Source organism: Bemisia tabaci, chromosome 1, assembly GCF_918797505.1.
Source record: "Bemisia tabaci chromosome 1, PGI_BMITA_v3".
NCBI classification, from domain to species: Eukaryota; Metazoa; Arthropoda; class Insecta; order Hemiptera; family Aleyrodidae; genus Bemisia; species Bemisia tabaci.
This window is the reverse complement of record NC_092793.1, coordinates 68,430,595-68,444,506: the sequence shown is the minus strand read 5'-3', so window position 1 is coordinate 68,444,506 and position 13,912 is coordinate 68,430,595. Positions and strand designations below refer to the sequence as shown.

General features: G+C 36.0%; 1 protein-coding gene across 1 annotated transcript; it reads left to right on the top strand.

The window, feature by feature from the left end:
• Positions 1-1,364: 1,364 nt before the first annotated feature.
• Positions 1,365-11,637, top strand: LOC109031620 (uncharacterized). Its single transcript, XM_019043231.2, has 7 exons — positions 1,365-1,860; positions 3,248-3,418; positions 4,378-4,483; positions 5,276-5,459; positions 6,244-6,369; positions 6,837-6,986; positions 10,529-11,637. The coding sequence occupies exons 1-7, from the start codon at positions 1,682-1,684 to the stop codon at positions 10,603-10,605; spliced, it is 993 nt and encodes a 330-aa protein (XP_018898776.2). The 5' UTR covers positions 1,365-1,681; the 3' UTR covers positions 10,606-11,637.
• Positions 11,638-13,912: the final 2,275 nt, after the last annotated feature.

The following is a 13,912-nucleotide window of genomic DNA, read 5'->3' as shown; positions in this document are numbered from 1 at the left end:
AGGAATTTCCGAGAAAACGAACTTCTTCGTTCTCATCAGCTGACTCACTCAGTGATTTCCCATGTTGCCATGTTGGACTGATGTTAGAATCTATGCCTACAACAGCCCTCTCTCTATCACATTATGCTGGTGTATGATACATGAATTTACATTGGTCTTCACGAGGAATCCGAATCTGAACTTTTTGGACATCACGTGTTTTTTTATAAAATTTTTGAAATTTGAAAATCGGAGATAGCGGATGTGGCCTAAGATGCTATCTCGGCTTCTGTTCGATCGATTTTGGGAAAAATCAATAGCAACCGGTATTTTTCGACGGAGAGCTCGAATCATTAGTCAAATTTTCAAAATTCTAAAATCCATGACGGAGGATATGGCCGAAAATGCTATTTTGGCGCCTACGGAATTAGTCAACTTGGCAATCGAGGTACCTACTCTTTTTCCGTTCTTTTCCGAGATCAATTTACCCTTAGCTCTTATATACCTTGACATGGGCAACACTGTTGTATTGAAGCTGAATAATGTTTAAATTGTTAAAGAATTTACAAGGGTATATAATAATATAATTGATATGAAATTCTTACCATTTTAATACCTATGTTTAGACGCATTTTGAGAATTCCCCTGATGAAAATTTTAGAAGATACTAACTGAATGGACACATTCATTTAAAACTCTACATTATTATAGAGATAACTTCCGGGGGGGGGGGGGGGGGCAGCTGATATAAATTTAAACTCTAGGGGGGGGGAGGGCGGCCCCCCGGACTCTCCCCCGTCGCGCGCCCCATTTGGGATTGTGATTGGATCAATTTTTCGGTGAGAACGACTCAACTAACCCCCCCCCCCCCCCCCCCTTGGACCTCCCATTAAGCGAAGAAAATCCCCCGAACTTTTCTTTGGAGCCTGAAGAGACTCGCACACCTCCCTTATTGGAGGGTTTAATGCCCCCCCCCCCCCGCCCTCCCCAGACCTCCCTTCATGAGGTGCCTCGACAAATGAGGCACTTCACACCGAAATCGTACATGCCCACGAGTTGAAAGCAATTAAGTTGGCTTCTGAATATTTGAGCTAATGGGAAACTTCTACAAGCGGTTCTTCTCTTCGTGCAAACGCTGTAAGTATGACTCTAATCGAATCATCGCTCATGACCCATTTTACTAGCTAAAGCTTTCGTCAGCGTGGAGGGCCGGCCCCCACCGCCTCTGATGCGCTCGTGATGCGAGCGAAGCGTCCGCATCTATTTCCGTTGTTGGAACGAAAAAGAATGATTATTTTCTTTAAAGGAAGTAAACAAAATAATATTGGCCATTTCGTGTAAACATGTGACCGAGAAAACACGGCGATGTCGTCGTTCGACGCTCAAACGAATACGAATACTGGCGCGTCGCGACGCACGATTTCAAGGTCACGCGGCTTGTATCTGCGCGGTGTTTACGGCGCAGAGAAGGTGCACGGTCAGCTGTTTATTGACTGGGGGATCTCTCCCCACTTTCATTCGTGGTGCGCAGATTGAAACCAAAGAACAAAGGGGTTATGTCGTGATCGCTGTCAATTTATCACACATTTTATTATTTTTGTGAAATGTTGGAGATTGTGTTTAATGTGATGTGACTCGGTGGTTTCGTGTTTGAGTTTTCGCAAAGTCACATCGAGAATTAGTGCGTTGAGTGATCGGGAAAATGTTTGAAAGCTTGGTCAAGTATGTGCCATTTTTGAAGAAAGCCAGTGCTTCTAAACATAAACAAGCCCAGACCTATGACAAATTTGAATCCCTCGTGTACGCCTGCGAGTATTTAATTTTATGGCAAGATCCCTATGAGACGAAACTGGTTCTGCTGGGCATTAACCTCAGCTTCTGGTGAGTGATAAGAGCATTTTCATTATTTTCTTTTTAGGTCTTATCATTTTCTTGTGTCACAAAGTAAACAAATAGTTTTCTTTTCAGGATGTTGGGATCGCCCTTTCCCTTACACGTTTCATTTCTCTTTGGTATTTCACCTTTCTCTATTTTGACGTACACTCTGTGTCTCATTCAATTCCTTGGGACACTCAAATTTCACTGACAAAGGCTCATGTGTGATGGTGACTTTTTTCTAATGGCCCCATGCACATGGAGTATTAGTTCTCAGCTAGTGCTGGTATCGAATTGGATGTGCTCATTTGAATTGGTTCTGCTCAATATATTCACGAAGGAATATTGGTTTAACACTTGAGTACTATTAACAATGGGAAGCACCTTCAGTTTCATTCAAGTGCTGCCTGCAGTTTTGTATGATTCAGACTGACTTGTAGTTGGCAGTACATATGTACTTAGAGAATTAGTGCTTGCGCATTCTATGTTGAGACAAATGTCAAAATATGGTCTGTCACCACGCATCAGAGGTGTCATCTGACTGTATGTATTAACTACTTAGTTGCGTGGCGCTAGTTCAGAGCTAAGCAGAGATTGACATTTTTCTCAATATACGATGCGTGAGCTCTAACTTGATCAATTTTTGAGTTTTGTCTTGCGTCTCTGAAGAGAAAGTAACTCTGGAGTAAGCCAATTAGTCACATTGTGTTTAATGGCTTTCATCTGAGGCAGGAGACACCTCATTTTATGTTTCAGGCCGCAATTCATTCATTGTTTCTCACATTAGTTTTAAAAACTGACAACTTATCTCCAAATTTTAGTCGGAAGCAGCTACAGTCAGAGAAAACCTCCATTCAATCAATATTTGGGCATTGTCGAAGCCATCTTATATTTTATTTTCAATTATGGTCCATAGCTATTTGTGGCCTAACATTGTACTTCATCAATACTCTGAGTAAGGACGGACCTATCCTCTGCAAGATAAGGTGCAAATAAACTTGGCTTGCTTGTCAACACCTCCAACACATGGAGTTGTTAGCATTATCTGTAGCTAAAAGACAAAGACTACATCAGTAAATCTAGCAGTTCTCAACCATATTTCTCTTTATCAGTTTGATCATCCTGTCATGCTAACAAGGGGGTCTAGGGAGAAAATTCAGCGCATGTCTTGAAATTCCTCAAGGCAAGTCATTGGCCCTTTGTTGTATAGTCGTTGCTGCACTTATCCTATGATCAAGAAGTCACAGGTTTGATCCCTATCCATGTGGAAAAGAAAAAATGCACATACTTAGTCAGTAATGAAAATAGACGGACAATCTTCATCACCATGTGGAGATTTCATATTTTTATTGGTCGCATTATTTAATTTAATTTTATCTCAATTTTTTTCCAGGTATTTAACCCTAATCCACACAACATGGAGATTCTATGGCCTTGTTTTCACTGTGATTCTGGGACTGTATTTAGGGCATGTGTGCAAGCACAGAATATGGCCAGAAATCAAGGTTCCTGATCCGAATGATTCCTCACCAGATTCCGAGGCTTGGACACGCTTAGATTCCAAGTAAGAAAATTTATTCAAATTTTAACGATGTTCTTTTTAATGGCTTTAAAGCATACATCATTTCATAATTTTTTAGGGGAGAAAAATTTGAGGGATCATCTATACATCATGGTTGAAGAAAATAATGGTTGTAATAAAATCAAACATTCTCACTGGAAGCTTGAGATTTCTACCAAAGAGAGAAGAAAATGCAGAGAAAAAGCACATTTAAGTCTTAATGTGTTATTTCACACATTAAAATACCTATGCAAACCTCCTCAAGGGTGAGAGAAAGTTGTGAGTTATCATGCTTAATGTTTTAGAGAACAAGTAACATGTATCAAAAAAGTTTAATTTAAATATTCATGTGCATCAAGAAAGATTTTGCTAACGCTTTAAATAAAAAGTTCTGCAATTTGCAGATGGCTCTCTTCAATTGGCGAATAGGCCCTTCTCCTTTTATCTCTAAATTCCTGAAATTGGGCCCCTCATAGCTGCAAGTAGTAAAGGATTCCTTCCTCCTCTATATTTTTTCTTGAAACACTGAGTGTAGGTGTGTGTAAGGGTGTGTAGGTGTGTGTTGTAGGTGTGAACAAAGAAATTAGGAGTGGCTTTTTTGCCTCGCATGTTTTTAGAGTTTTTTTATGTGGAAGCAATCCAGTCAGGAAGCAGGTGTTAGAAAAATGTGGAAGCTGTGACGCATTTTAAGTAGAAGTTAAGGTCAATTGCAGCTGTATTGTTTGTGTGGTCATTTGTCACTTCCGCACCCACACTTCATTCCATTCTAATTCATGTCTAATTCACCGATTGAAATTATGTAAATTGAAGATCACATTTTCTATCAGACTTCTCCTTGCATTTCCAGTTTTGCTCATTCTCTTTCTATAATTCATAATTTCATTTTTAAGTTAAATACGTTTCTCCTCATCAGAATTTGTTTTGAATGATTATTGATTTCATTTTTTTTTCGTTCTTTTCAGCTCTGAAAATGTTGAGGAAATCATTCACATTTTGGAGGAGGCACCTTCCCTCATGAAGGATTACTGTGTTCGTTTGAAGAATCTACGCAGATCACATCCTGGATCGGTAAATGAATTTTTTTACCAAGTAAAATACCTCAGATTTTTCCATTTTCAGCTAATTCTCAGTGATAGTCCATTCCTCCTCTCCTATAGTTGCAGGAAAATCTATTTCGAAATACAGAGAAATAATTTTGATCAATACCCATTTTGTGTCAAGCCGTAGGGTCTCAAACTCGAAAGGAGCACTAAAAATTTCCATGAATAAGTCAATGATCCTGTTAGTAAATTTTTATGTATAAATGGACAGAAAAGAAAATATGTGGATTTAACTTGCTTTTAGAGGCACTAGTCCAGGTAGTTATTACAGTGCTGTATACTATGTAACAGTGTTTGATATCAACAGACTTATACTGAACCCTATTGCTTGGAAACCCATATTATTTTCCTCTTTCTGTAATAATAATCAAGCTACACTTAACAATAATTCAGATCCTGACATTACTTACGGAAATCAAAGTAAATCAAATCTATAGGTCCAAACATTGTCTAAGAGTCCACCATCCATACAATTGACCACTGAATAGGGTATGAAATTAATTATCATAGTACATGCTATTTTATCAACATTTCATGCCGAATATGTTGAAGGTATCCGAAGTGAGACATAAACATTCGTGTAATGCTCTTTCATCCTCGTGAAAATTCCATTTTGATAAATATTCCTTTAAATATGTCAGGCCTTCAAAGTTCCCTCACTCATTTTTTCAGTCTTTTCTTTATTTGTTATTTTGTCGTTAGGACTTGTTTTTTGTTTCGTTTTGTACCTGAAATTAATTCTTTCTTTTCTGTTTTACAGTTCTGCTTGGTTTTGTGTTCATCCTTTGCGGTATTATCTTTTCTTGGTCAAAATATCGCTGGCTTGACCTTGCTTTATTTTCTCATCATGCTAGCGTTCGTTCCTGGTTTTTTGTTTCTGTATCTTCCTCCTCACATGACAGCAAATGCTATCAGTTTTGTCAAATCATTTTTGAAAGGAAGCGGTAAGTCTTACATTAAATTCATTCCCTCAAATCTTTATTTTTTCTCCCATTTTTAAAGTATTTCTTGTAGTCTAGTATTTATCATATTAGTATATAAGATGCAGGAATACCGTTGTACACATTTCTTGAATGAAATCGTTCCCAAAAATACCTGTTTTTGAATCCATTTAGTTTCCGGATTCCGTGAGGGTAGGCGCGCAAAAAATGCTAGAACTTACGATCTGTGAATCACAGCAAACTTGAAGAAAATTTTATGAATTTCATTATTAAGTGGAAACTAACTGGGCACAAAAATATACTTGGTTCCTTAATTAAAAAATTATTGGCGGAGTTATGATAAAATAACTGCATCTGCTTATTTACCTGTGAACAAATTGGAAATGCTGCCCAATGACGTTCAAAAGCGGTACATTTTCTCCTCCTTCAAATCTATTTGTTTACAGTCCCCTATCAGAAAGAAATTTAAAACATAACATTCTATACTTTCAAGCTCAATAAGCGCTTTCAGATGGAAAAATGAAATTTATATTTTGTCGTGAGAGAAAAATGCTGGATTACAAAAAATAATCAATGCTTCGGACTTTTTGCACCTCTGCAAGGCAGCAATGTAAACAAAGCAGCAGTCTGATTAACTTTCCTTGTGAATTTTTTTAATGCATGAGCACAATTTGTTTTCATAATGGAAATGAAAAATGAATAATTGGGCAGAAATATTTTCATGGGAGATAACATGCTCTAATATACAATTGAATCTTTCATGAATTTGACATTTTCTTTTTCTCAGGTGGAGAAAACGATATCGATGAATTTATTCCTCAAATCTCTGAAGCAGACCAAACTGTCCTCAACAAAGCGTCCATCAATGCAGAGAAGAGCAGCCGCAGCCTGCTCTCCTCATTAGTGGGCTCAGGTAAAATTCCCTAGTGTGTTTCAATTTTTGCATGGCTACTTGTAGAATAATCCTCTCAAAATTGTATGAATTCGTAATATATTCTCCTATAATACTGTAAATAAACCCTCTAGTCTTCCTTTCGTCGTAGTCATTTAAAGCCATTCTCATAATTTTTTGTCCATAGGCATCAATGAGTTTCAGGAATAGTTGGGTGTGGTGGTGGGGGGGGGGGGGGGGGGGAGATGGGGGGGGTGGGGGGGGGGGGGGGGGGGGGGGGGGGGGGGGGGGGGGGGGGGGGGGGATATTGCCTACAATCACTAATCTTAAGTGAAATTAGCAGAAAAGAATTTTGGTCATCTTTTAAAAAAACTTGAGTAAGGAGTGATTTTTTTTTTGACTGGTTACAAGCAAAACTAGGAACTTGTTTGGAATTGATAAGAATGGAAATAATGTGTAGGATTAATTGTTTCAATTTTAAATTACAGGGTTGAGTGAGCAGGCGTTTCTGCCTGAAAGCAGCTCGATGCCAAGCTACGACGAATCCAGCATGGACTGTCTGGACTCGCTGACAGGCTCTGAGTTTGAACTTTCCGCTGCAGAACGTGCTCGATTAATCAATCAACTGAAAGATCCAGGTGACTCAAGTGATGATGAAAGTATTCTCCTCAAAAATTCTCAGTTTTCTGGGGACATTTCCTCTAGATTCAGAGGGAAGAAAAAAACAATTCTGTCGAGATCTATCTTTTTCTGAGCCTGTCAGCTCAAAATCCTCCGCAATAAATCCATTAGAGAACATGTTCTCTAGTGTCATAGGCTCAGCAGCTCATAATCTAGGTGTTCTCAGTAGCAGTATTATTTCAAATACATTCAGTCCCAAAGGTTCAAATTACACTCAGTTAGTACCAGAAAAAAAATCAAGACATTTGTCATCGTCTGATGAAGACTTTGAGATCATCGATGAAGATGATGTCTCATAGAAGTCAGTTTTTCAATCCAATATTTCCTTTTTTTAAATCTTAATCTCATTCAAAACCACCCTAAGTCAACTATTATGAAGATGCGTTGTCTATTTTTTTAATTCCTTCTGTTACAGACTATATTTTGTCAAAGATTTATTTATTTTACTGCGTTGATCTACATATTAAAATATGAATGAAAAATTATGAAAAGAGGGCAAATATAAGTTTTCTAAAAGCTGGAATGGATTAGTGTTTCCAGAATATCGTGTGCATTTCTTGATTATTGATTTGATCCCCGGTCAAATCTATAATCTGTAATTATCCTATTGGGATTTGAAATCTAACTGAACAATTTGCTGAGCATCATGATTTATGTCCTTTGTAACTGGCAGTGTTCATCAGTCTCTTTGACGACCAAGAGCAGCAAAAACTTAAGCAAGATGCAAACCCGTTTTTTTAAATCAGATGTTTTCATTCTGATAAGAAATGCAACAATGTTAGTTACAAATCGTCAGACAAAAATTCTGTTTTGTAAGTCCGTCTGTATTTTTTCGTTCTTTCTTTTTTTTTTTTTTTTTTTTTTTTTTTGTAGCCACCTATGTCTGCGACTGTAAACCTTGCAAGTAGTTTAAAAAAGAAGGAAAAAAAAAACTGGGCAATCTAAAATGTTACAACCGACCCAATGCAATTCTTGTTTTTACTGAAATTTCTATATATACATACATATATTATTTTTTTTTCTTTTTAAATTTTTTATTTTTACTGGCCTGCCAGGTACCAGTTTTGTGATTTTGATTTTAAATAGTACTTATATGCTGGGAGGAATTTCATATTTTCCTGCTCCAGAAAAGTGGACCTTCGGAGAGCTTCATTATTCTTCCTTTTTAGCCGTGTCCTTAAATTTCCCGATCACAAGCAAGTTTATTCTGGTCCGGAATCAGTTAATATATAGGATATATATATAGATCTCCTTCTATACCTTCTCCAGATTGTCTTTTCATCCCCGTCTCTTTTGAAAAATATTTTTCTGTCTGCAATAACACATGAATAAACTGAACTGTTCAATCTCGCGCGCACTCTCTCTCTCGCTGAACATTACTGACGTGACAAGGAGTTTGTTCCTAAGATAATAATTTTGATTCTAAAGGAACCCTGATGCTCCCTCTTGTCTGATTTCTGGAATTATTTGTTTCGTCTAAGAAAGAACTTTGTGTCATAGGAGCTGCAATGTTTCAATCTTAAAATCTGTTGCACATTATTCTCTCTAGCTCCTGGAAAACAAGAATAGTTTGCTTGTAATTTCGGAACATCGCAAATTTACGCTCCTGTTTCATCTCTCTTCTTTGGTGCTTTTTAGTTTTTGAAGAAATGTCCTTCGTGCTCGATCTTTCGATTTCCTTACTTTCTCTAAAATTCCACTTAGTAATAGAACTCGGGTCATGTTTTAATTGAAGTTTCGTCATTCTGACCACCCTCTTTTTCTCATGGACTTTGTTGAAACGATTTTAAATGGATTTATTTTCTAACTGTATCGATATATGTATATTTTGTGTACGTAGGATAGTGAGAAGTTTTTATTTTGTTGATGTTTCTGTCTTTCGTCTGTTTTGAGTGTGATGTTTTGTGTTTTAGTATATTGAATGTAAAATGATTTGCTTCTAATCAAATATAATTAAGGGCTAGGATGTATCCTTCTTACATTTTTATTTAAATACACTTTGCTCGGAGCAGGGCTGTGTAAGATTCTTACTACAAAAGTAATTTGTAATTCATCACTTCTATGAAAGAGGAAAACATTTCTGAGCAATTCATGAAATAGAAATTTTTGAAGTGTTATCAAATGATTGAGATTATTTCCGTTCCAGTTTTCTAATCAGTGGCTTTAAGTTTTTTTAACTGGAGGATAAGTTCCGTCTGTTCGACAGGGTTGGACCCTCCAAAAATTTTTCACTCTCCAATTTTCTCTTGTCAAAAGTCATCAAATTTGATTTTACAGTAACTGACTCAGAAAATTGGAGCCAAGTGCACTATTGGTAAATTATGATTTTTCTTTTTTTCTCTGGTCAATTTTATTTTTAAAAGAATAGGTATCTTTTACTTTTTTATATTTTATTTTGAAAGTCAATTTTGACGCTGAAGATTTCAAGATTGTGTTTCGTACGAGTGATTCATCCATCAAAAGGAGAAAGTCAAACTGAGTAATTTCTAGTGACAGTATATCAAAGAGCTCCATCAATCATAAAAAGTTCATACAAATTTAATTTTTTTTCTCTTTTTTTTTTTTTTTTTTAAAATGAGAAAACTTTTTCTCATATCATTACGAATTCCCGATTATTCAAATTATTTTTTCATTAAGTATTCGATTTCATTTAATTTCGGGACCCCCACAACATCGGTGCGATTCTATCTACTCTGCAGTAAAATTTCACTAATCTCTAATAATAATTTTTTGGTGGCATATCTATCGTTGTGAGCGAAGTTCCCTTAAAATTGTATCATTCAAATCTCCCTAAATGTAATATTAATGTTAAAAATTGAGCTTTCTAACATGTTGACTGCCGTACGCAACCGGTATTTTTTGTCTTTACACAGTTGATGCCCATACCTTAACGATTCTTTCAATCTGCTTACAAATCTGTGTGAAACTCAACCCACAATTGTTCTTTCCCGAATTTTTAATTCTCCTACATATTTGCCTAATTCTTCTCTGAATGATCGGTTGTGCATTGTTAAATTACTCTCTCCCGGTTAGTACTATTTTTTCAAATTGAGCTCACATCAAAATATGTTGAGCGGGATTTCAGAAACTGGTTAGCGCCATCAGGTGTTGCGCAGATTATGCATATATTCTTAATGAACGGGAATTCAATGATCTGAGTAAAGAAATTCTTAGCAGAAGAGGAGAACAAAGGAGAAAGTTTCCTAATTAAAGGTTGATGAGTCGAGGGCATTTTGCTTACTTTAAATTGATGAAGACCAAACACAATGTTAGTAATACCTGATGGCGCTTACCATGTTTTGAATTTCTACTCTTCTAATGTAGCTTTTATGTACTCCAATCCAATTTTGATGATTAAAATCGTGATCAAGCCAATCGGACACATGTAATGCTAAAAACTTGCACCCTGAGCTGTAAAATTTCCCGGCTTCTCTTTTTTTACCATTGGAGGTCGATGTTTTCTAAGATACATTTGCTTGTTATATTTTCTTGTTACCAGGAGTTGCGGTAAATCATCATCAGTCTTCCCTGTCTGAAGTTTTTGTGTTTGGCAAAGTTTGTATCGTTATGTTGTGAAATTACTCAAAACCTGCAATTTTTTTTGAGGATTTCAGCTAGTTCTTACATTGTGAGAAATTTACTTTTTCCAAGTGGTTTTGGAAATAGGATGGTTTTTCCGAGATCATCACCTATAGGTCTACCAATTTACACTTTTAGCATATTTCTAAAAGCTTAAAGTTATTTTTCCTCTTTTTTGCATACTAAACTAAAAATTAGTTTTGCTATCCGGTTGTCAAAAGATCCGTTCCTTAACATTAGAACCCAACATTCTCTTGCTAAGTATTAGCATCCTAGGAAGTTTTCTGACGGAATGAAAATGAGACATGAAGCTAATTTAATTTCTGTGTCGGACACAGTTTAGGTGTCAACTATACAATTTTTAAATTTTATCCTATGTCAGATCTTCCATGCACCACTCTTTGCATCAACCAATAGGATCCATTGATTCCTCCATTGCACACATAAAAGAGCCTTCTCCAGAATCACAGATGCGGCCCTTCATCATCACAAATTTATCGTATTAAATTAAAATTTGATGATCTATAACATTTTGGAGATAAAAATGGTGTCTAGGGAAATAAAATTCTCTCCCAAGTTATTTGTATCTGACAGGACAGAATTGATGGAATTGTTTTGAAACTTTCAACTAACCATGAGAATCAGCAAAAAGTAGTTATTACTTTCTCAGTTTTAGGCCTCTAACTAGAACTTCTCAAGTCCCTAGAACAATGACTATTGCACCCAATAATCAAGCACTTGCCAGCTCATCATGGGAGACTCTGTCCCTAGTTCAACAATCTCTACGCCGCAGTTGACAAACTATCACTGCATTTGTCAATACATCATAGTGAGACCACTGATTTAAAATCTTTAGCCATCCATGTAATATTTAGATCTCAATGCTGCCTTGTGAAATCTGAATTTTAAATATCTGCTGTGAAATAAATTTATAAGTATATACTTTAAAATTGTACAATTGTTCAAATTGTCTCATTATTTGCTCATTTTTCTTCTTCTTTCATGCTAATAAAAACGATGCACACTTAAGCCGAGTTGCTGACATACTTTAAAAACGGCCACAGATAAAAGTGATTGCTCCTTTGCCCAGCATGTGAAATATGAAAACTTCCAAGTACTTAATGTGGTTGTGTGATCGTAAACAAATCTGCTTTTTTAACGTAAGGCTTTGTTCACCCAAGCGCAGTTACGGGAATTTGGGAAAACTTGTTCCTAGCACTTATTACAACTTATCTATGTATAATTTACTTTGGAAAACCCCAGTTTGTGGAACCAATTCGTCCACAAGTTCTGCGAACCGCTCGTAGGTGAACAAGGCCCTACACTAGGCCGATGATAAGACCTTAGGTAATTGAAGGAACAATCAGATCACTCAGATTACTTTTGCAGAATTACTTTTTATGTACACAAAATATACAAAATTACACATACGATGAAGCCAAATTAATTAATTGTATTTTCAATTGAAAGTCAAATTGTCCTACTAAATAGTAGAATAAATCCCCAGAACCTAAGACCATCTTAAAATTACTATAGGTATGATGAAAGAAATTTGCAATCACTGATACAGAAACTTAAGGAACCTGTGATATCTCCTCAAGGATACATTCTTCTGAGGTTATATCTGAGTTATTAGAAAAGATTTCGAAGTGCCTAGAGGTGTCGTCAGTTGAGTTGGCTGTTATTTACTTGCTCGTGAACGAGCCGCGATCAATCCTTGATTGCTATTAGACAACTGCGATGCGGTCATTTGTAAATGGAGAGTGAAGAACTGCCAACTTAGCTAAATTGCTAATGACCCCTCTAAACTTACTTAGGTCTTTTTAGTGAGAAAATAGTCAAAAGCTTTCTTGTTTAGCAGTCATTTAACAGTTGCATCTATGACCTGTCTTGATGGGCTCATTTTGATCATCAAAGCCAACCTTATGAAACTACTTAAGAGGGCAAAATTTTACAATTTCATCACACATTCCAAAGATATTCTCCCATGCTTCAAGGTTTTAAAAATTATTTCTTTGGTCAACTAAGTATCCATAAAGCTTTCAACTAGCCGAATTACTGTGGGAATATTACAGATTAATTTAATGCTAATAGTATACTGGCTGAATCAAAAGGTCTAACAAATTATGATGATGTACCTGATTTATGGCAACAGCAATATTTCAATTTTTCAAATGAGAAAAACTTCCTAACGATTTTAGATAAATGCTTGATTGTAAAATGTTCTTTTTGAGTAAGAGATGAGTTAAACTATCTCTCTTAAAATCCATGACCTTTTTTTGGTTTCTTGAAACCGACATTTCGCAGTAATACCGCTTTGAGCCCTGGTACTTTTTGACAAAAAAACTTACATGTGGCTTGGTTTTGGGAAAGACATGAGAGATAAGGAATGAATTTTTTATTGCAGGACAGCTAAAATCTTCAGAGGACTAGTAAAGAAAGATCAAAATTGACTTCCTATTTTTTCAAGTTAACAAATCGCGTTCAACAAGTACGTATCACTAAAATTTTAAAGTATATGTCTCATGACCGCATTTCAAATAATATCATGAGGACTGAGGACTTCTTTTCAAAAAAGAGATTGTATTTTTATGGAGAGTTGTAAGAATTTACACGACGTCAAAGTGCATGAAAGGATTTGGCGCAGTGGTTCAGAGGAATTTATAGATTGAAATTCAAGATTTTACCTCTTATCTCTTACAATGGAATTAAAGAGAATTATTTGGTTGGGAAAAAAATAATACCTACATCTGAGCAAGCGTCTTCGGGGCTGATGGGCTAACCCTGATGCCTACATAGAGATTAATGTTATGAGGTTGAGAAAGGTATCTTTGGCTCAAAAAACAACATTTGCTACGCTAAGAAATTCATAACAAACAAAGGACAGTGGTAAATGCGATTTTCATTCATGAAATCTTCACTGCCTACAAAAAATCACTAAAAAGACAAACATTAAAATTTACTAAAGTCCTCATATTATTGCAAAAAATATCGTTCAGCCAAAATTTCAAATTTTTGACTAGGTAGTGGCTACATGTGCAGAACAGACTATTACCAGTTTTAAAGAGACAGAGAAACACAACTTATAGGTACCTAGCCAGAGCCACTTGAAAACAATGAAAATTAGATAAAATTATAACAAAATTTAGAAACAATTTTCAGTTGAAGGCCATCTTCAGGGGAAAACATTGAAGCCTATTTTTTTTTCTTATATTTGTTCTTTATTTTTAACATTATAACAAGAACTAATACACAGAAAACCAGCATGAGCTCTCCTCTCTTACTTAAAGAGTACTGTCAGAAA

Excerpts from the sequence above, each read along its gene's own strand:
- LOC109031620 (XM_019043231.2), top strand. The coding sequence starts at position 1,682 with ATGTTTGAAAGCTTGGTCAAGTATGTGCCATTTTTGAAGAAAGCCAGT. Across the intron at positions 1,861-3,247 it reads GGCATTAACCTCAGCTTCTG|GTATTTAACCCTAATCCACA; the intron begins GTGAGTGATAAG and ends ATTTTTTTCCAG. Across the intron at positions 4,484-5,275 it reads GCAGATCACATCCTGGATCG|TTCTGCTTGGTTTTGTGTTC; the intron begins GTAAATGAATTT and ends TCTGTTTTACAG.